Source organism: Meriones unguiculatus, assembly GCF_030254825.1.
Source record: "Meriones unguiculatus strain TT.TT164.6M chromosome 13 unlocalized genomic scaffold, Bangor_MerUng_6.1 Chr13_unordered_Scaffold_45, whole genome shotgun sequence".
NCBI lineage: Eukaryota > Metazoa > Chordata > Mammalia > Rodentia > Muridae > Meriones > Meriones unguiculatus.
In genome coordinates, this window is record NW_026843652.1 from 876,928 (window position 1) to 899,723 (window position 22,796).

The following is a 22,796-nucleotide window of genomic DNA, read 5'->3' on the forward strand; positions in this document are numbered from 1 at the left end:
TGAAATTCAAACTGATATCTACTAATACCTAACTAATACCTTACATTTTATGGTTCTTTCATTTAAAAGAACTTGCTTGTCAATCATTTCTCCCAGTTAGCAGACAAATCTTTCTCCTGGTAAATGCATGGAGACAAACAGTTTAAAGTTGATGGAATTTTTGAATGTCTAAGAAAGGGATTTAAGGTATGTAAATACAAGTTGTAAATGTCTGAGGAAGTGGTTTAAAGTATGTGAAAATGAGACTTAAAGAGTTTAAAATTTCAGAGTTTTAAAATATTAATCAGTGGAGTTTTGTTATGCTATGAAAAACACCAGGTGAAAGCACTGGTTAATCTCATAGCTACAGGATCAAACTTTATAATGTCCTTTCATTCCTGCTTAAGATATACTTCAGTGCTTCTCATTGTGCTGAAAGCTTATCTGTCATTACGTATTCAGAAAGAGGAAAGGCTGTTCAGTTTTTAGCTCAGAACCATCCTTTTTTGGTGCCCCAGCTTATCTGTAAAGCATCAGTCTACTCCAACTGTTTACAAACACTTGTTACCTATTTTTCCTACAGTAAGAATTTCAGTGTAGATTATGGATTGTGGTCATGTTCATATATTTAAAACTTTCATATCATTGTGTAAACTTTAAAAACTATGATTTAATTTCTTGAGACTTGATCTATTTATCAAAGGTCGAACAGCATCTAGATTAAGACATTGCACGGCGCGGAGGCCGAGGATTTCGCCTGGGAGCCTCTGACCGAAGCTGAGACGAAGGTGCTGCAGGCGCGACGGGAGCGGCAGCATCGCATCTCCCGGCTCATGGGCGACTACCTGCTCCGTGGTTACCGCATGCTGGGCGACACGTGCGCGGACTGCGGGACGATCCTCCTCCAGGATAAACAGCGGAAAATCTACTGCGTGGCTTGTCAGGAGCTCGACTCAGACGTGGATAAAGACAACCCGGCCCTGAACGCACAGGCGGCCCTCTCTCAAGCTCGGGAACACCAGCTGGCCACGGCTGCAGAGGCTGCCACGGCCTCTCGGCCCACATCCCAGCCCCCAGTCCCCCGCCCAGAGCACTGTGAGGGGGCTGCAGCGGGCCTCAAGGCATCCCAGGGGCCTCCCCTTTCTGCTGCAGCTCCGAATGCAGATGTGGTGGCGTCCACACAGTCAGCCCTCCTGCAGAAGCTAACCTGGGCTTCCGTTGAGCTGGGCTCTAGCAGCTCCTTGGAGACTAGTATCCAGCTGCGTGGGCTCATCCGGGCTTGTGCGGATGCGCTGGGCAGCCTGAAGCAGCTGGAGCACTGAGACCTATCTCCCCTCCCCCCACCCCCTTCCCCCGAGAAGAACCCTCTAGAAAAAAAAAAAAGACATCTGTCAATTAATAATTCAGTCATTTCTGTCTATTGTCTATTTCTGAGCATGGGCTATTTTCTTCCTCTTATGTTGGGATTCCTTCTCTTTCTGGTGCAGTGGGCTACTAGTTTCTCTATCTTGTGAAATCATTCTAAGAGTTCTTTTCTTTCAGAAAAAATTAGACATCCTGTTTTTTTTTTCCTATTCAAGTACTCCATAACAATACAACTACCAGGACCTTAGGCTAGTATGTTTGTTTCCTGCTAAGAGATGAAATATGTATTGAGTTTTCACGAAGGTACTTTTCAGCAAAGGACTAACTTAATCCCAAAATTGATGTTCAAATGAACATATGTACCTATTATAGCATCAACTGGAAAACAGTAATATCAAAAAGCCTAATGAGTCCTCCACACTATCATAAATAACAACAACCTAAATCACAGTTTCTCAGAGAGATAAAATGGCAGATGGAAACTTCAGAAAGTAAAGAGATGAACAACAGAAAAGAAAACAGAACAAAGCAATGAATTCAACTAGGCACTGAGACAAGAATCAGCAGTCTCCAGCAGAACTTGGATGAGGGGGGATATAACAAACAGCTGTACACAGGAAAGACTGAGTACCATAAAAGACAAAACTGAGATTGTGAGGGAGAAGAAAGATATATAGAAAGGCTGCAAATGAAAATCATAAAACCTCCTGTCTAATAACAGAACACTGGGTTTCCAGCAGAGCTAACTAAGCAGAGGACAGAAAATGGGCACGAATGACATGAATTTCAGAACAGCACATTACAATAATGATGATAAATAAACAAGTTATAAGTATGACCACAGTGTCTAAACTCTGAGTTAATTTAAAGATACTAAAGCCAGAACACATGAAACCAGAGATTCTAAGATTTGTACTGAGGGCATAGGGATATTCAAGTTACTTTAGCAGAAACTCTCCAAGTCTCTGGAAAGAAACAGATATTAAAGCAAAAGACATTAAGATGGCCAAATAGATCTGAGAGGAATGGAAACTTATCTTGACATATTAGCATCAATATGTTAAAAATTCATAAGTCTGACCATGGAATCACACCATGGAGCAGACACAAAAGTTGGTGGTTTCTTTCCCTGATTTATTTCTGACTGGAAATACAACAAAGAGAACTGGAAATGTCTGTAGCTGCACAATGAAGCTGGAAAATGTGAAACTATTTTTCACATTGTTCTGTAACTAGTTCATCATTCTCAATGGAATTACACGTGTTTAGCAGATCATGTACTATCTTGTAGCCAGAACAAGTACTCACAGAAAGGTGTTCCATAAAGGAGTTGATCCTTTGACAAAAATGTTCTGGACCTCTCTGGGCTGAACAAGTGGGATGTGAATGGGGATAAATGTACCAAGAATAATGTCTGCCTCCATGTAAGTGCTGGGCTTCCAGTAATGATTACAATTGAGCAGAGACATCCCCATTGATGTATACACAGGTTGCAGGAAGAGGCTGAGGCAAAGCAAAGGAAGGGACATGTCAGGCTCTTCACTAAACAGAGACAGTCCCCTGCATCCAGGTTGATCCAAGGAGATTATTGGCTGAGGTCTGGAACAGGCTCAGACCTCCACATGTGAGGGAAGACTTTGAATGCTACAGCTGCTTCCTACAGTTGATTCAGGCACTCAGGCTGTGCATATCCAATGATTCTCATGACAGGCCAGCGCACACAATGCAGCAAGTCCAGAAAACTGGGGGTCACAGTGCTGAAATATTTCTGTCACTGTAGCCAGCCTTGCTCAGAATTTTCTGTCTTTTCATTGTTCTATTTCCCTTTCATCCATGTGCTCTGGGGAATTCCATAGTCCTGGAGCTCTGCACCTGGTTCCTCAATGTGGGTGAAAAATATGTTTGATTGTTTTGTTCTTTCCAAACCTGTATGATTTCATCATGGTCCACAGTGACTTTGGAGAGCACCATAGTCTGAGACAGAATTATAGGTCATCAAAAAACAACTTGTTTGGTTGGGATTGCTATTGTGAAAGGTAGTTTGAACATCTGTTTTCTCCTACTAAGGGATCAGGGGAAGTCACTGGCATAAACTTGATTGTGTATCCCTTGACCACTTCCCCCAGTCGAGGTGGATTTACTAGGCCACAGTAAAAGAGGGTCCAAACAGTCCTGATGAGACCTGATAAGCTAGAGTCAAGTTGTAGGGGAGAGAGCCTCCCCTATCAGTGGACTAAGGGAGGGACATTGGGGGAAGAAAGAGAGAAGGTGGGACAGAGAGATGAGGGAGGGGGCTACAGCTGGGTTACAAAGTGAATAAAATGTAATTAACAACAATGATGATGATGCTAATGAAACAAGTCAACAAAACAGAATAGATGATTGTTAACAAAAGCCATAGCTGCATTCCACAGCACATACTTAAAATATTCAATTCAGTGCTTTTTAAGAAGCGGAACTGGTAATATCAGTTTCTAGTGTCTGCCATTCAGAAGTACTCCCTTGCAGCTATAATAATAAAGTTGTAAAAAAAGTAAATATATTATAGCCAAGTACAGATGATGATTTTCTACCTCACCCTTTTACAGTATTATGAGTCTTAAGCCTTCGTCTCACAATTTGTGTTCTGCTATTAGTATACTCTTGCACCAGCCATTCCACATTCTCAATAATACACAATAATACACAATGTTGGGGTCTGAAACACCAAAACAATTTAAGAAGTTGCAAAAGCCCATCAAAGCAAGAACTTTATTTGAACTAGGGGGCAAAAACTGACCAGTCATGGGCAGTAACACAGATTTGGGCACTGACTAATTCTCTGAATATTTATCTTAGTAAATGTTTATGCAATGACAAAATCTTATTGTACTCAGGCTGCTAGGGATTGGACAGGTCCTCAGAACAGATTTGAGAGCTGAAATACGACCTTAAAGTGAAATTCTACAAATTTTTTATAGGATGGAACCACAAGTCAAGGGGAAGCAGAGCCGGTGGTAGCATTTTCCAATAATACTTTGACAGGAGGTTTTGACTGAGAAAGTAAACACTGGTGACTCAGCCTTATCCAGGACACCTGGGCTTAAGGTTTTAACTCAGCTTTTGCATAAAATCTCCTCCTGGACATCTGGCACCAAATTTAGAATTACACAGGAACAAAAGAGGGGGAATGGTGATCAGAGTGAATTTAAGTCATGACAGGAAACACATTCACAACTTCTGTGCTTTAGTTTAGATGATCAGCAACTTCATTCTTTACATTTTTTCCTGATTAACAGCAAACATGAAACACATGAATAATCAGGATAGGAGAAGGTTCTGGGGACTGTGAGTATGAAATTAGTTTTGAACATGGCAGCAGAAGTCCCGAGATGGCTGGACTCAGGCAGATGTCTCCTAACAACAACAACAGAATAATACTTCATCTATATGCTTTTTCTCCTCTCCTGTAATACTATTTCTTATTAATACAATTGATATGTATAATATAATTTATATAATTATGGTATTATATATTATTGTTATTATAATACAAGATATACAGTATAATGCAAATTAAATTTTGATAACTTGCTTTTGAAAAAGCCATTCATGAAAACATGGCCATGAATTTCCAAAACAGCAAAAAGTTCAAGAGGCTTTGAAGGGAGGAACATGAAAAAAAATGATGTAATGATTGTGTACAATAAAAACAAACAAATGAAATAAAAAAATTGACATCTTCTATGTATTATCTTGCAAAATTTTGGTTAATGGAGTTTTTAAAATATATACAGATAACACACAAAAACATATCTATCTCTCTATCTATATATCTCTATACATATATACATATATATGTATATATATAATTTCAAACATAAATATGTATATATAATTTATATTATAAATATTATATAACATATATTATTATTATAAATTATTGTTTTATATAAATTATTATTTTATAAATTGCTATTATTCATAGATTATTATTATATTTTTATAAATTATATTATATAAAAAATACATATGAACACACTGAAATTTCTATGTAGGCTTGATTTCTCTATGTTCAGTGTGTTGCATAAGTGTTGTATTCAGCAATAAGGCCTTGCAGTCAATTTGTGGAGAGCGACCTAAAATCTTGACAAAACCTGCATTGTTTGGGCATTGTAATAATACTCCTTTAGCTAAAACCTCAAGTAGATATAACCCATTCCCAGTATTGAAATCTTCATTTGATTAAAAGTAAAATCCTGTTGGGACTCTCATATTATTTCATCAAATGACTTTCAGAAATGTAAATATTTTAGGAAGCTTCTACTGTATTGTTACTACAGTAACATTCAAATGACATTTAATTTTACCTGTGTTTCCTTGTATTACATTCCACATTGCCCTCTTCCCTCCCCACTTCCAACTGATTCTTCTTTTTGAGCCCAGCATCCATCTATAAATATATTTTTTATTGTCTTATCCTAGGGAAAGCCATTTGCTTCTTTTTCTTGGATCCCAGTTGGTTGGAATACTACATGGTTTTATGTACTGTAGCATGCTTATCATTCACTTTACAAGTAATGTTAACATGTAAGTAGATACAAGCCATATTTGTATTTTTGAACTCAGACTGATTTTTTTTTCTAGTTTACCTGTAAATACACATTTGCTTTGAAATTACATGATTTACTTTTTAAAATGACTAAGTAATATTTTATTGTGTAAAAGTACCACATTTTCTTTATCTAGTCTTCTGTTGATGGGTGTCTGGATTATATCCAATTTCTGGTTATGTGGATTAGAGCAGATATAAAGATGTTTGAACAAATGTCTCTGTGGTAGGATGAAGCATCATTTGTATATATTCCCAAGAGTTGTATAGCTAGTTCTTGATGCAGAACAAATCCCATCCTGGTGAAGAACTGACCCAAGCATATCCTTAGTGGCTAGACATATTTGTACTCCTATTAGCAGTGTATGACTATTCTTGGTCATTGTGACTCTTTCTAGACTATATCTCAAACTACTTTTGATTTCAATTTTCTTGATATCTAAGGATAATGAACATATCCTTATCTTAAATGGACAGATCGTCAAGACAGAAACTAAATGTGGAAATAAAGAAACTAAGATATATCATGAATCAAATGGACCTAAGAGATAGCTACAGAACATTTCTCAGCAGCTCATGGATCCTTCTCCAAAATTGAACACATATTCATTCACAAAGCAAGCCTCAGCAGATATAAGAAGATTGAAATAAACTCTGAATCTTATCAGACCTCCGTGGATCAAAGCTGGACTTCAACAACAAGGGAAACAATAGAAAGCCTACAAAATCATGGAAATTGAACAACCCTACTGGTTCAGGGAAGAAACAAAGAAAGAAAATAGAGACATTCTAGTGTTCAATGAAAACGAAGACACAACATACCCAAACTTATGAGACACGATGAGTGCAGTAGTAAGAGAAAAGCTTAAGGATTTAGTGCCTTCATAAAAAAAATTGGAGAGATCCCATATGAATAATGTAGCAGCACTGTTGAAAGCTCTCAAACACATGGAAGCGAACACACAAAGAAGGAGTAGTGGACAGAAAATATTCAAACTCAGGATTGCAATCAATAAAATGGAAACAAAGAGACTGATACAAAGAATCAATAAAACCAATAATGGGTTCTTGGAGAAAATCAGCAAGATAGACAAATTCTTAGCCAAACTAACTGAAAGGCAGAGGAAGAGTATCCTAATTAACAAAATCAGAAACAAAAAGGGTGACATAACAGACGATGAGGCAATACAAAAAATAATTAGGTTCTACTTCAAAAGCCTGTATTCCACAAATTGGGATAAAGAAACAGATGATTTTTGATAGATTTCACATACCAAAACTATATCAAGATCAGGAAACAGTATAAAAGGTCTTATAACAGCTGTGGAAATAGAAGGAGTCATCAAAATCTCCCCCTCCCTCCAAAAAAGCCCAGGTCCAGACAGTTTTAGAGCAGAATTCTACCAGACATTCAAAAAAGAGCTAATACCAACACTCTTCAAAGTATTCTGCAAAATAGAAACAGAAGCAAAATTGACAAATTCCTTCTAAGAAGCCACAGTCACCCTGTTACCTAAACCACACAGACTCAACAAAGAATGGAATTTTCAGACCAATTTCATGCATGAACATCAAAGGAAAATACTCATTAAAATACTCACAAGCTGAACCTAAGAACACATCCTATACATCATCAACATGACCAAGTAGGCATCATCCGACGTATGTAGGGATGGTTCATTATACAAAACTTCATCAGTGTAATCCACCATGTAAACAAACTCAAAGAAAAAAAATCACATGAACATCTCACTAGATGCATAAAATGCCTTTAACAAAAATCCAACATCCCTTCATGATGAAAGTTTTAGAGAGATCAGGGACACAAGGTCCGTATTTAAACTTAACAAAGGCCATATACAGCAAGCTGATTGCAAGCATCAAACTAAATGCAGAAAAACTCAAAAGTGATTTCAGTAAGATCAAGGACAAGAGGATATCCACTTTCTAGATACCTCTTCAAAATAGTAGTTGAAGTTCTAGCTAGAGCAACAAGACAACTAAGGGAGGTCAAGGGCATACAAATCAGCAAGGCAGAAGTCAAAATATTGCTATTTGCAGGTGAGATGGTAATGCATGTAAGTGACCTCAAACACTCCACCAGAGAACTCCTGCAGCTGATAAACAGCTTTAGCAAAGTAGCTGATATAGGATTGATTTTAAAAAAAAACTTCAGTAGCCCTCCTGTACACAAGCGAGAAATGAGCTGATGAAGAAATTAGGGAACCTACACCATTCACAATAGTCACAAATACTATAAATTATCTTGGTATGACTGCAACCAAACAAGTGAAAGATCTGTTTGAACAGAACTTCAAGTGTCTGAAGAAACTAAATAAGATATCAGAAAATAGAAAAATCTCCCATGCTCCTGGATCCAGAGGATTAACACAGTAAAAATGGCCATCTCACCAAAGTCATTCTACAGATTCAATGCAATCACCATCAAAATGCCAACAGAATAGCTTAAACAATCCTATACAATAATAGAACCCCTAGAGTTATCTCCATCCCTGACTTCAAGCTATACTACAAAGCAATAGTAATAAAAACTGTGTGGTACTGCGATAGAGATAGAATGATTGATCATTGGAATTGAATCAAAGATGCAGGAATAAACACACATACCTTTGGTCAATTGATTTTTGACAGAAGCCAAAACCACACAATTAAAAAAAAAAGACAGCATCTTCAACAAATGGTGCTGGTCTAACTGTTTTTCTGCATGTAGAAAAATGAAATAGATCATCTTTATTTCCCTGCAAAAAATCCCTGCCCAAGTAGATCAAAGACCTCACTATAATGGCAGATACACTAAATATGTTATATTAGAAAGTGGGGAGGAGCCTGAATTCATTAGCACAAGAGACAAATTCCTAAACAGAATATCCACTGCTCAGTCTCTAAGATCAACAACTATTAAATAGGACCTCATGAAACTAAAGTAGGTCAACTAAAGGTGATCAAGGGCATACAAATCAGCGAGGAAGAAGTCAAAATATTGCTATTTCAGACTCATAAAAATTTCATGATATTGGCACTATCATGAATCAGAATATGTCAGGCTATACATATCATAGAAAATCACACTGATGAATTAAATGTTCAATTAGTAAATAAGAACACAAGCTAAAATGTTGATTGTCTTCCTCCCCGATGATCAGCGGGATTGCATCAACCCTAACCCTAACCCTGGCCCAAGTCAAGAGTATCCAAACCCTGAGAGAAACCACTGCCTGCCCATGTCAGTGACTTTCCTGTCATTTGAAGATCCTTTGGGCATGGCTCTTTCATTTATTCATATATTATTTATATATTAAATTATAAATAAATCATTTTTCTTTCACTTTCCTCCTTTCAAAGCCTCCTGAACACACTTTTTGGTCTTTTAAAAATTCATGGCCACTTTTTCATAAACTGTTTTTATATAAGTAACATTTCAAAATTTTGTTTATATTATAGTAACAGTAATATATAACCATGAAATTAGATCCAGCATATTTATGATAAACAGTATTAAAGAATAGCAGAAAAAGTATAGAAGTAAAGTATTATTCTTTTTAGTTGTTAGTAGATGGTTGCCAGAGTCAGGCCATCTCAGGAACAACCTGCTTCTTACTGGCAGGGTGAAAATTGAGTTCATGTTCCCTGGCCCCAGACCTAACTCTTAACCTTCTTCTTCAGGTGTTACCTGTTAATAGGTAAAGAAAGTAAAGAGGGAAGTTGCTGATCGTCTAAACTGAGGCACACAAGTTGTAAATGTGTGCCTGTCATGACTTAAATTGATTATGAACAGCTTTTCCCCTCTTAGTTCCTGTAAGGCCAGGAGGGGTTGTGATTGCAAAAGCTTAGTCAAGAACTCAGAAAGCATGTGTCCTGAATAGGGCTCAGTCACCAATGTTTATTTCCTTGATCAAAGCTCTCTGTCAAAATATGATTGGAAAATGCTACAGCCTTCCCTGCTCACCCTTGATTTGTAGTTCCATCCTATAAAAATTCTGTACAATTTCACTTTAGCATTGCAGTTCAGCTACAAAGTCTGTTCTGAGGCCCTAATTGATCAGTGGCCTGAATGCAGTAAGATTTTTGTCATCTGTTTGCATATTTACTATGAGGAATGTTTAGAAAATCAGTCAGTACACAAATTTGTGCTTTTGTCCCAGACTGGTCAGTTTTTGATGCATAATTCAAATAAAGATCATGTTTTCCTGGATTTTGTGATTTTTTGGATTGTTTTGGTGCTTCAAAATTCAATACTGGATTTATTTCAAAAAATGTAATTGTGGAGTACATGAGTGTGCTATTAGCAGAGCACAGATTGTGAGATGAATGCTTGAGTATCTTAATATTATGAATGGGTGATATAGGAAATGATCATGTAATATCTTTACTTAATGTAATATCTTTACTTTTAAAAAATTATAATTACTGGTGAAAAGAGAAGACAACAGATCAGGGAGTCAAGATAGACACATGGCTATTTTGTTTTTGAATGGCAGACACAGAGACTGACACCACCAGTTGCCAATCTTGAAATATTTTAAGTGCAGAACACAGGTATGAGAGGAAAATAGAACAATGAAAAGCCAGGAAATTCAGAGTGACTCTGGTTACAGTTAAAGAAATATCTCAGCACTGTGACCCATATTCTAATGTCTGGACTTTGCTTCAGTTTGTGAGTGGGTTTGTCAAGAGAACCATTGGTTGTGCACAGACTAAGAACCTGAAGTAACAGTAGGAAGCAGCTGTAGTATATAAAGGTTGAGGTCTTGGACATGGTTGAGGTCTGAGCCTGCTGCATGACCGAAGCAAATAATCTCCTTGGATCAACATAGATGCAGTGCATTGTCTCTGTGTTGTGAAGACCCTGACATGTCCTTTCCTTTGCTATGTCTCTTACTACTCCTGCAGTCTCCATTTACATCAATGGAGGGGTCTCACCACAGCTGTATTGAGTACTGGCAGCAGCCCAACACATACATGAAGGCAGATGTAATCCTAGGTGCATTTATCCCCATTTACACCACAGTAGAAGCACCCATCAAATTCATGAATATTTTTGACAGCGAACCAAGTCTTCTATGGAAAGTCTTTCTGTGAGTACTTTGTGAATGTACAGTGGGTGTTGTGGCTACAAGACAGTACCTGTTGTTCTGTGAACATGTAATTTCTTTGAAAATATTGAACTACATACAGAGAAATGTAAAAGACAGTTTCAAACTGTCCTCCTTCATTACACATCTACAAATATTTATATTTCTCTTCCTTTTATGTCCAGAGAGGAAGAAATCAATGAGAGTATCCACCACCCTTTATGTTTGCTCCACTGTAGAATTCCATGATCAGGCTTATATATTTTTGACACATTGACTCTAATACGTCAAAGTAATTTTCAAATCTGTGCACCTTTATTTGGGCATTTAAGTATCTTTTGCTTGAATGTTTATTTCCCCAGATTTGGCAATTTTCAGCTAAAATGAAGTTGAGTATCCCCACCTCCTTAATACAAATCTGAGCATCTACTGTTTCACATTCTCTGGCATTAGTTTCTTTGAAGTGTCTCAGAGTTTGGACACTGCGGTTATAGTTATGGCTTATTTATTTCTCACTGATACTTTAATGCAGTCCTCTGAAAGTCATGTCCTTCATGCATGATATTCTGTTGTCTACTTAGTTCTGCTGGAAACAGTGCCTTGTGGTGTGATTGGGGTCTTAGTAGTTTTCATTTCCAATATTAACATTTGTCCTTCTCCTCTAGAATCTGAATTTTGTCATAGGATTTGTCGTTTTTGGTACTGAATGTTTTATTTGTATTCCTCTTTTTGATCCCTCATCCACGTTCTCCTGTGCACTGTTAATTCTTGTCTCAATGCTCAGTCAAATTCACTGTTTGTTTTCATCTTCCTTTGGGTTATTCACCTCTTTACTTTCTGATGTATTCATTGGCCACTTTATCTCTCTGAGTACATTTGTGTTCATTTGTTGGTTATGTATGATATTATGGAGGAGTCATTTGGGTTTTCCGTATTTCCTGTTTTTCCATTCATGGTATACTTGGCATATTTGTTCACTTGCGTAATGAAACAACTGAGAGATAGGTATGAAATACGAGTTCAGACCTTAAGAGAAGAGTTTATAATACTAAGTAAAGAAAATGCTCAGGCAGAGGCAAATGATAAAAACAAGAAAGCCAAACAAAAGTAGTTAGAAACCAAAGTTAACTAACCCAGTCAGTATACAGCAGAGATCAGCAGATGGTGATCATCCACAGGATTATCATAAAGCTGAATTGTGCTTTGTGGAAGTGCTAGATCTGAGGAAATTTAAGGAAAGTATCACAAATTTTGGAACGCATTCACCATTTGTAAAACAAATGCTGACTTCCTGGTCAATCAGAAGTAGAGTAATGCCAAAAGACTGGGAGGATATGGCAAAGGCAATATTACAACCTGGGGCATGATTGCAATGGCTATCATGGTGGAGAAAACAGACTAGAGAGATATTACACAAAAAATAGAGCCAGAGGTGTTGGTATTTCTAAGGACCAGCTTCTTGGTGATGGCCAATATGCTGACATAGAGATAAAAGCAGAATATAATGAAGAAACCATAGCATTCTGTCTCCTAGCAGACTTAAATGCCTGGGACATATAATATGATAACCAAACAATAAATGAGGGTTGAAGCCCGGTGGTAGAAAAGTATTGTGTAGAAGCCTGTTAGGTTGAAGCCTGCTAGAATTTGATTTATCCATGAGTATTATATATGTAAATATATCCATCTGTCTGTATCATGTAATGTTTTACATGAGGGTATGCTATTTTTTTGTATGTAAGAGCCCCATTTATATTATCCATGTGATGTGTTTAGGAATATGAACAGTTCTATATGTCTGATCATTTATCTATGTGTGTGGATACTTTGGAACCAGCACCCTGAGCTTGCTGCAGTTTCTACAGAGGAGATGCTAGCTAAAATCAACATTGTTGTCATATGTAAACGTGAAAATTTGTTAAAACTGAACTTTAAGATTTTAATTTTATTCACCCTTTCCATCAAGCATATGTGCATGGATGCTGTTTGTTTACTTTCATCTTTCCTTTGTTTATGAATTCACAAATAAGTGGTAGATTTAGGACCTAACTATGAAGGTCTCGGCAGAAGCCTGTTCCTTCAGAGGAACTAATCTCAGCTCCGCTTTGACTAGAAGCTGCTTTTTACAATTTTTGTTAGAGTGAAAAAAAAATGTAGTCAGTTTTAGTTTTCCTCCTTAGCAAAAGTGTAGCTAGTCCCTAATCTTAGAAAATAAATATTGGCCTTCTCACCCTTACCCACTTCTTTTTCCTTTCAATTATCCTTCCTGGTAAGTTGCATGGTAACCCAAGTGATAAAGCGCACAGGGAATCTTTATCCTGTCCCAGATCATAACCTGAAACATGCCAAAGCAGAAAAAGAGAGAGAGAGAGAGAGATTAGCATGTGAACTTTAACAGTGTATTATACTTAAAATATTAGAAACACAAAAATATTATTAAATTTGAATTGAGAAAGATCAAATAACTTACAAAAGTGAAAGCCTATTAAAATAATACCAAAATGTTTGAAATAAACTTTAACATCAGAAGGAAATCAAAAGATATACTTTTACTCCTGAGACTTCATCACTGTTAGGCAAGATGTTCGAGTCAGAAAAGGTATGAATCAAAATTGATGGAGAAATAATTTTTGTGAGTTTATATGTACAAAGACAGCTGTACAGACAAAATTATCTGAAGCAATAGAATAACTAAAGGAACTTAATGGGATATAAACTGGAAAATAAGAAGTCAAACTATTGCTAATCACAGATGATATGATAGTATACACAAGTGCCCCCCCCCAAATTCTACCAGGAAATTCCTACAGCTGATGAACACCTTCAGCAAAGTGGTTGATACAAAATTAAATTTAAAAAACATATCAGTACTCCTTCTGTATACAAAAAAATAACAGGCTGGGAAAGGAATTATGGAAACAGTGTCCTTCATAATAGACAAATAAAATGAAATATCTTGCTGTAATTCTAACCAAGCAAGTGAAAGACATGTATGACAAGAACTTTAAGTCTATGAAGAAAAAAAATGGAAGTGGGAACATTTCCCTTGCTCATGGATCAATCCTTAGGATTAACATAGCAAAATTGGCCATTTTACCAAAAGCAATCTACAGATTCAATGAAATTGTTATCAAAATTCCAACACAATTCTTTATAGACCTTGAAAGATCAATTCTGAACTCCATTTGGAAAAATTAAAAATTCACATTAGCTAAAATAATCCTATACAATGAAAGAACTTCTGGAGGTATTAACATCTCTCATTCCAAACTTTACTACAGAACATTAGTAATAAAAACTGCATTATACTGGCATAAAAATGGAGAGGTTGATCAATTGAATTAAACTGAAGACCCCCAAAATAAACCCACACAGCTACAGACACTTGATATTCGACAAAGAAGACAAATCTATAGAGTGTGTGTGTGGGAGGAACTTCAACAAAAGGTGTGGGGCTAACTGGCTGTCTGCATGTGGAAGAATGCAAATATTTATGCTGAAAAAAACTCGATCTAAGTGGATGAAAGACCTCAACAAACAATGAGATACATTAAGTCTAGCAGAAGAGAAAATTGAAATAGCCTTGAATATGTCAGTGCAAGAGGCAAGCTTCTGAACAGAACACTAACATCTCAGGCTCTAAAAATAAGCAATTAATAAATGGTTCTTCATGCAACGGAAAAGCTGCAGGTCAAAGGACAGTGTCAAGAAGACAAAATGGCACCCTACAGAATTGGAAAATATATTCAACAACTCTACTTCTGACAAAGGGCTAATAACCAAAATACATAAAGAACTCAAGAAATTAAACACCAGCAAACCAAATAAGCCAATTAAAAATTTGGTACAGAACAAAATACAGAATACTCAACAGGAATTTCTAATGGCTGAGAAGCACTGAGATTCCATCTTACACCTGTCAGAAACTACAATCAGGAACTCAGGAGACAGTATATGCTGGCAAAGATATGGAAGAAGAGGAACACTCATCTGTTGCTTGTGAGGATGCATACTTGTACAACCACTGTGGAAATCAGTCTGGTGGTTTCTCAGCAAATTGAAATAGTCTTACCTCAAGACCCAAGCAATCCTTCTCCAAAAGACTGTTGTCCAACTATGTCTGTAGCAGCTTTATTTATGAGAGGCAAGTATCTGGAAACAACTTAGATGTTCCTCAACCACAGAATGAATACATAAAATGTGGTAATTTTACACAATGAAATACAACTCAGGTATTACAAACAAAACACGAGAGAAGATTGGGTATGTTCAGGGTGGTATTCATGGGACTCCTGAGTGTCTATGGGGTGACCCTAGCTGAGACTATTAGCAATAGGAGATATGCAGCCTGAAGTGGCCACCTCTTATAGCCAGCTTTGACTTCCAGTGGAGGGATGGGGACAACAACATGCAAACAGATGATAGAGATTATAGCAATCTTTTCTAACAGGATAATGACACAGGCCTGAAGAGTTTCTATATTCTTGAGGTAAAACTGTAAAAGCATACTGCTTGCCTTGCCAACTGGAAGCTAATTGTCCCTGATAGTCCTTATGTACATGAACTGAGAACAAGGCATTTCTTACAACAACAGCTGCATACCGTGTATCAGATGTGTTAATTGGTTCAAGAAAGGAAGAAACATCTGGTTCAGCAGCTGTAATCAGAGTCACTACCTGATTGAGTTTCAGATTATCAGCTGTCATTCTCCTAGGTCCATCTGTCGAGCTGAATAAGAGCATTAAGGGTAGATGTATTGAGAAACATATTCCAGTATGTCTCAAGCTTTTGATGGTGGAACTAATTGCTGCTATTTATTGACAAATGTGATACTTTTTACGTAGTATTCATTGGCACGGAAATTAAAATCTGTCATTTATCATTTTCAAGCATGATAACTCTCACTCTGTTCTAACCTGCATAACCTGCTTAAGCTCTATCGCCCCTCCATTGAGACCTATTTTAGTTCTTAGCATAACTGTAGCTCCTTTGTTAACAACTACTGAATCTTTAGCATATCAGAAGCCATTTTGCCTCTCTGTCTCCATGTTGATCATAAGGTGAAACTAAGTTCAAGTTCTAAGGCCCCCTACATGCCTGAGACCAGAATACAATTCAATAGTTCGATAATTGCTGCTTAGAATAACACAATAGATGATAAATGCACGTTGTGCTTGAGTTAAAGATAAATGAATGTTTTTTTAGGATTAAGAGCATAACATCCAGCAATGTAGCTGGAAAGGTCCTAAGAGCTCCCCTCCCTAAATTCCAGCCAATTACCTTAAAACGTTTTGTCTAGATACAATATACTTGGAACAAATACTTAGACCAAAATTGATTATGTTTAGCTAGTTAAATGTAATAATAATGTAATGCTATCTCATCTTGTCTCCTCCACCTGGTTACCTGGTTGTCACCTGACTATAGCCTTTTGAATAAAAAAGCCTGCCTTAAAAACAAACTGGCATTATAGTCTGGCTCCTGATTCCAGATTATGGCCCTGACTGGTCAGTTTTTGTTTAGTATTCAATAAACTTTCACTAGTCTGAGTTTGGTGTTTAAGTGGTTAGTGAGTGGCTATTCCTGAACCCATAACAACTCCACAAGTCCAGGTGCCAATGTGAAAATTCGGCTACTTTTTATGTAATATACCCCAATTACACCTTCTCAGACTGGGTAATACCATTGGACCACTGGACCTATTGTAATTTGGGTATTGACCAAAACTCTATTAAGCACCTGACATCCAGAGGCTCCTGCTTTATGTGAAGTGCTGTAATATTTCTTGGTATCTCCAGGAATCCATATTAATTAAGAACTAGCATAAAATAGATACAAGAAAGATTGATTTTTTTTTCCTTTACCCTGGGGTGAAAGTACTCTTGTAAAAGGTAGTAGGTCCTTCTGCGGAAGGACTGCAGAAAGGCTAAAAGTAAAACTTTTAGGGGATTTGTCAGGCTCCTTCTTCAGGAAAACCTTGTAGTCCCTTCATTCAAGAGGTTCTGGATTCATTCACCACTATCCCCCACACTTAAAATCCATTCCTCATATTTCAGTTTGCCATCACACAGTTTTTTAAAGCAATTGACCACATTGAATTTTTGCACAAGGTAATAAATTCCTTTATAACATGAACTGAAGCAGTTAGCAAAGTTTTGCTTAAGGTGTTTTTATACATCACTAAACTTGGTAGCATTAGTGCACTTTTAGAAAAGTTCCTAAGTGAAAGCACAATACATAATACTGTACATTTACACATGCTTAAGCTTGTTTAAATAATTAAGCTTATGGTGTCTTTGCACAAGGCAATGACAGCCACACGTGGAAGGCAGAGGCTATCTTGTTTAACACATATCTTTCACATTTCTGTGAGTTATGAGAATCAAATTTATGTTGTCATGTTTGCACAGCAAGAACATTGATTATCTAGCTGCCATACATATCACCTTGCTACAGAACTACTGCTTTCTGTTCTTGTCTTCAAAAATTGTGTAAGAATTAATTAAAAAGTAACAGAGCAATTACTATTGCACAGGAAATGAAGACATCAAATTTACACAAGTAATGTTTATTGCTTATTATTTCAATTAAGGACTAAAATAAAAAGAACAAGATATAGAAGAAAATTATGGGGATCTGTTCAAATAAAATGCTTGATTATTGGCTTGCCTTTACATATGAGAAGATTGATTCTTGGCCTATTCTTGTTCCCTGAGGAATTTCAGAGTGAATGCTCCATGGACTTTAAGATTCGTTATAAGAAAGTGCAGAGGAGGGTAATCCAAGATGGTGGTGACCAACCCACACTAGATTTGAGGGGCACAGGATCTGAAATGACAAAATTGTTGAGCAGAGGGGCAGCTGAAGCAAGAACATCAACTCTGAGGCTTCCTGAGTGATGTGCCAGGGAAGATTGTTTAGGGGGGTATTTGAGGAAAGTGGGTGGAAGGGTGGGACTGGGAAGAGAGGAGGGAGTGAAGGTTTCAGTGCGATGTAAAATGAACCAATCAATAAATTAATGAAGAAAAATATAACAGACCCGTTGTCATCAAAACTGACAAGATCATGAAAAAGATGAGGAAACTGTTCCATATTGAAAGAGACTAAAGAGATAAAGAAACAATGCACCACTTAAATGTACTAACTTCTTTTGACATTTATGTGAGTAATAACATAGTCAACAAAACCCAAATTAAGTGGGATACTGTGTCAATATGAATTAGCTGTTTTGATAACTGCACTGTCATTACATAGGATAATGTTCTTTATTGTATAAAATTGACACTAAACCATTCAGAGTGACAGGGCATCAGGTCAGCAGCTTCCTCTCAAAAAGTCTGATGTAAAACAGTAATTAACTGTGTACCATACTTGGAACTTTTTTCAAGTTTGTTATTGTTTCAAAATTGTTGTAGGGGAAGCTGGGCATAGTCTTTAACCCCTGCACTTGAGAGGCAAGGAAGGAGGATCTCTGTAGTTTCAAGACCAGCCTGGTCTACACAGGGAAGCCCAGGACAGCCAGGGCTCTGTAGAGCAAATTTGTCTCATAACAAAAACAAAAACAACTAAATAAAATTGTTGTAGGTGGAAGAACAATGTAACTAAAAACTGAACAAGATTTAAAACAAAACCGATTCTCCACACTAGCATTCTGAGTAAGACAATGTTTGTAAGAGACTGACAAGTGAAATGACGTGACATTTTGGAGCAGGAGGAAGATTCTCTAAGTACAGCACAATGTCTTCTTTTTTTTAGCCTGTGTGTGTGTGTGTGTATGTGTGTGTGTGTGTTCATGATGCCAGTGAAGCATGCATACTAGGGAACACATAGGAAGGTTAGAAGACAACTCTGTGCAATCACGTCTTGCCTTCCACCTTTTCATAAATTCAGGGATCGAACTCAGTTCTCCAGGCTTCCCCAGCAAGAGCCTTTATCTGCTGAGCCATCTCACCAACCTACAAGCGATTCTCTTGAGTGACCTCAATTAGGCAGTAGTGAGAAAAAAAATGTGAACGATTCCTTCTCTTAAACAAATTCGTAGGGATAAATAAACAATAAAAAGAGATGAGTAGAACAGCAGTACTCTAGTGCTACCAACGACCAACAATCAGCAAAACAACCTAAGCACCTCCTGAGACAAGGGGGTACAGGGCTGGTAGCTAAAATTCCTTGCAAGTGTAAAACTGGAATTACCATGAAATAAAAGAGCTTTCCCAGCTCTACAGTAACCTTGTTATTACATCCTGATTATCTAGACATAGCAACCCAAAGAAATACAAATAAGAAAATAAGTCCGCATGAATCCTGTAAACTCCTGGTTGTGCAAGTCCATCAAAGTATAAACAGCAATGTATATACCAAACTGTGTCTTAAGAAGAATTCTCTGATGGAATAAAGAGAACAATCAAATCACTTGAAAGCTAAATGAGAGAGAGCACCTGCAGTGGTTGGCTGGCTGTCTTAAGAAGAGTCATTTCATTTTGGAATGCCGGCACATATGTCCTGAAACAATAGTCCTAGAAATGTTTCAAGGTGCAAGGATCCTGTGGCCTTTCCAAGCAGCAAGTGTTCATTCCACTGGGATGTCCAAGCCCCCCTCCCCCGCTGCCCCAGGCCAGGCAGGAGGCAACACCAGACTCTCTGCACTTCCTTTCCTGGAGGCCTGGCCCCAGCATCACTCTTCCTCAGGATGCAGGGCCCAAGTGTATCCCTAGGAACTACACACAGTGTGCTCCCGCCCTCCCAACCCCTGCGGCCAGAGTGCACAGTCCCGGGTACCAGCAGTCAGCACAGAAGCTCTTGTCTGAATGCAGGCAGGCTCTCCCGACCCGCCCAGCCCCCGGCTGCAACGCCGCGGTCTCTCCCCGCGACCGCCATCCTGCGGGTCCCTCACACACGCCCACAGCCAGCCACGCTCGGCTGCACCGCGATGGCTGACACCGGTGAACCCGCTGCTTCTCCACCGCGGGACCCACCCCTCTCACTTCCCCACCTCCCAGCAGCTATGCCTGCTCCAGCAAAGCCCACTGGACAGCTGCCAGGGTCGGAAGGGAAGCCCAGGGCAGAGGAGGGGGGCGGAGCACGGGGGAAGGACAGAGGCAGAGCCCGGTGAGGGCGGAGGAAAGGAGGGAGGTGGGGCCCGAGGGGTGGAGGCGGAGCTCAGGGGAGGAGGCGGAGCCCGGGGATGGAGGTGGAGCGCGTGGAGGCGGAGCCTGGGTGGGCGGAGGCGGAGCCCAGGATGTGTCCGCCCCACACCCTTACCTGGTTTCTTCTGGTCTCAGCCACGACCGCTGCCACCGAGCCCGGGAAGCGGATTCCCATCGCCGCCCTCACCGCCGCCGCCCACCAGGCCCAGGCGAGCTCAGCGATAACCCTTCAGCGTCTGTATTTATAGCGACCGCGCTTCCGTCACGCTTGACAATGGAGGCGCGCACTGCGCCTGCGCTGCACCTCGTGCCAGCCCCTCCTCCGCCCCACCCGAGAGGGCTCGGACTTCGGGTTCCTCCGAGGCCGCTCGGACACGCTGCTAGGGAAGTGGGCGGCCTGGAGCATTCTTGCCACCAAGGCTGAGCTCTTAGAGGCCGGGCCTCTGCTTCAACGCCCCCCTCCCCTATTCTTTATTCTCCTGGAGCGGGGGTCTTTCCTTCCGCCTTCTCTCTCCCTTTTGCTGTAGGAGGATAAGGGCGTGGAGGGACGCGGGGTCACTTGCAAAGTTTGCTCTTTTCTGCTGCCTGCTTGCCACTGGCCGCGCAGCAGAGATTCTCCCGCCCTCGGCTGGAAGCTTGGAATTTGCACCGGCAAGGCTTTCTGGCTGCACGTTTCCTGTTTATGTTGTGCAGATTGGGATTTTAGAAACATGCCACCGAGCGGGCGGGGGAGGAAAAGACTTGCGCAATCTTCAGAGGCGCCTACGGTTTCTGGGATTCCTTGCCTGGGAATGTTCACCTTGGGCTTTCCTCTGAGTGCCCAAGAGAGTTGGGTTCCTCCTAGGAACAGGGCATCAGGGCATCCCTAGGATCCTCCTGAAATGTTCCTGTCGCTCCCCAGGGAGCCCTGCCCAGCTGAATTTCACTGATTTTTTTGTTTCAAAGCTCTGGTAGCTGAAACAGGTATTAACTTCCAAATTGCTCTATTGCAAAAGTGCAGTCAGATAAATTCATGGGGTTCTTTGTCCAGTCTAGAGATTATCCTAGTTGATTGAGTTTATTTTTTTATTTCTTTATTTTTATTTTTTTTATTTCCATTAGTTACAATTTATTCACTTTGTATCCCCCCTGTAGCTCCCTCCCTCCTCCTCTCCCAATCTCACCCACTCTCCCCCTTCTTCATCCATGGCCCTCTAACAGTCCACTGATAGGGGTGGTTTTCCTCCAATTCATTCTGATCCTAGTCTATCAGGTCTCATAAGGACTGGCTGCATTGTCCTCCTCCGTGGCCTGGTAAGGCTGCTCCCCCCTCAAGGGGAGGTGATCAAAGAGCAGGCCGATCAGTTCATGTCAGAGACTGTCCCTGTTCCCAAAATATCCACTACTGATGTTTTCAGATTTGGCTGGCACAACAGTTGGATGAGTTTACTTTGTCACTTCTTAATGATTATGAAGTTTTAGTAGTAGAATATGTATGCAAATTAAGACTGAAGTTTTCAGAAACTTTGGTTTAGAAATTATCTCAGTGAGGACATCATTTGCTGAGGGGTTTTATCCTTAATATATTGTATATGGTAGATGCCAATGTGCTTAGCACAACACCTAAACCTTCTTCTGCCAATGACTAGCAGAAAGCTAGTGACTAGAGCTGTGAACTCATAGAGTCCAAAGGGTCATCAGTTCAGCAGTGCCTTCAAATTTATCTCAAGCAATTGGCACAGTGAATTCAGGTGGCACTAACCGCTCTGGTGACTGCAGGGAATTTGAAACTCCTCCAGAACTCCTCTCATCCAGGAAGGGTTTGGATGAATTCCTCCGCAAAGGTTCCTGGGTGTGTCTGAGCTTGGAAGCATCTCTGGAGAGGAGGAGGGGGTCTCCATTTCCTCACCCTTAGTGTCTCTCATCATCTCTCTGTGCAGGCCTGACCTGGGCGCATTTGCCATTTATAAAACCATGAGGGTGTGCAGTTCTGGCCTGTGGTCTCCTTAAATGGCATAATCACTATGACAATATTCTCTCCTATTCTAATCTGATTACTATAATCCTAGAGAAACTTGTTTTTTTTTTCAGAAGTCCCAACCCAAACATGAAGTTGTTGTCATATGCAGCCAATATGGGGGAAGGGGATTGGGTGGAGTGGGTAGGGTGTGTCTATGTGTGCTCAATGCAAGATTTCTTTGCCTGATAAGAAACAGAGAATTCAGAAAACCTCACCGCTGGCTGGGGAAAGCAGTGGAAGTTGATTGCTTTGTTTTCAATGGCTGAGTATTATCTTTTGTGTAAATGTGCCATGGTTTCTTTATCCATTCTTCAGTTGTGGGACATCTAGGTGGTTTTCAGACTCTGGCTACTACAAATAAAACTGCTATGAATGCAGCTGATTAGGTGTCCTTCTTGTAGAGGCTCTTTTGGGTATATATCCAGTAGTGGTATACCTAGGCCTTCCTAATTTTCTGAGAGAGCCCCAGATTGTTTTCCAAAGTGCTTGTAAAAGTTTACACTCACACCAGCAAGGAAAGCATGCTCCCCTTTGTCCTTATCCTCACCAGGATGTACTATAACTTGAGATTTTATCTTAGCCGTTCAGACTGGTATGAGATGGAATCTCAGAGTCCTTTTGAT

The 22,796-nt window shown here is 39.3% G+C and overlaps 1 protein-coding gene across 1 annotated transcript; it reads left to right on the forward strand.

The window, feature by feature from the left end:
- The first annotated feature begins 770 nt into the window (after nucleotides 1-770).
- LOC132651294 (protein ZNRD2-like) lies at nucleotides 771-1,302 on the forward strand. Its single transcript, XM_060376523.1, has one exon. It carries the CDS (start codon nucleotides 813-815, stop codon nucleotides 1,299-1,301), a length of 489 nt encoding a protein of 162 aa, XP_060232506.1. The 5' UTR covers nucleotides 771-812; the 3' UTR covers nucleotide 1,302.
- The last annotated feature ends 21,494 nt before the right edge of the window (nucleotides 1,303-22,796 follow it).

Coding starts and splice junctions, on each gene's coding strand:
- LOC132651294 (XM_060376523.1), top strand. CDS start 813: ATGGGCGACTACCTGCTCCGTGGTTACCGCATGCTGGGCGACACGTGC.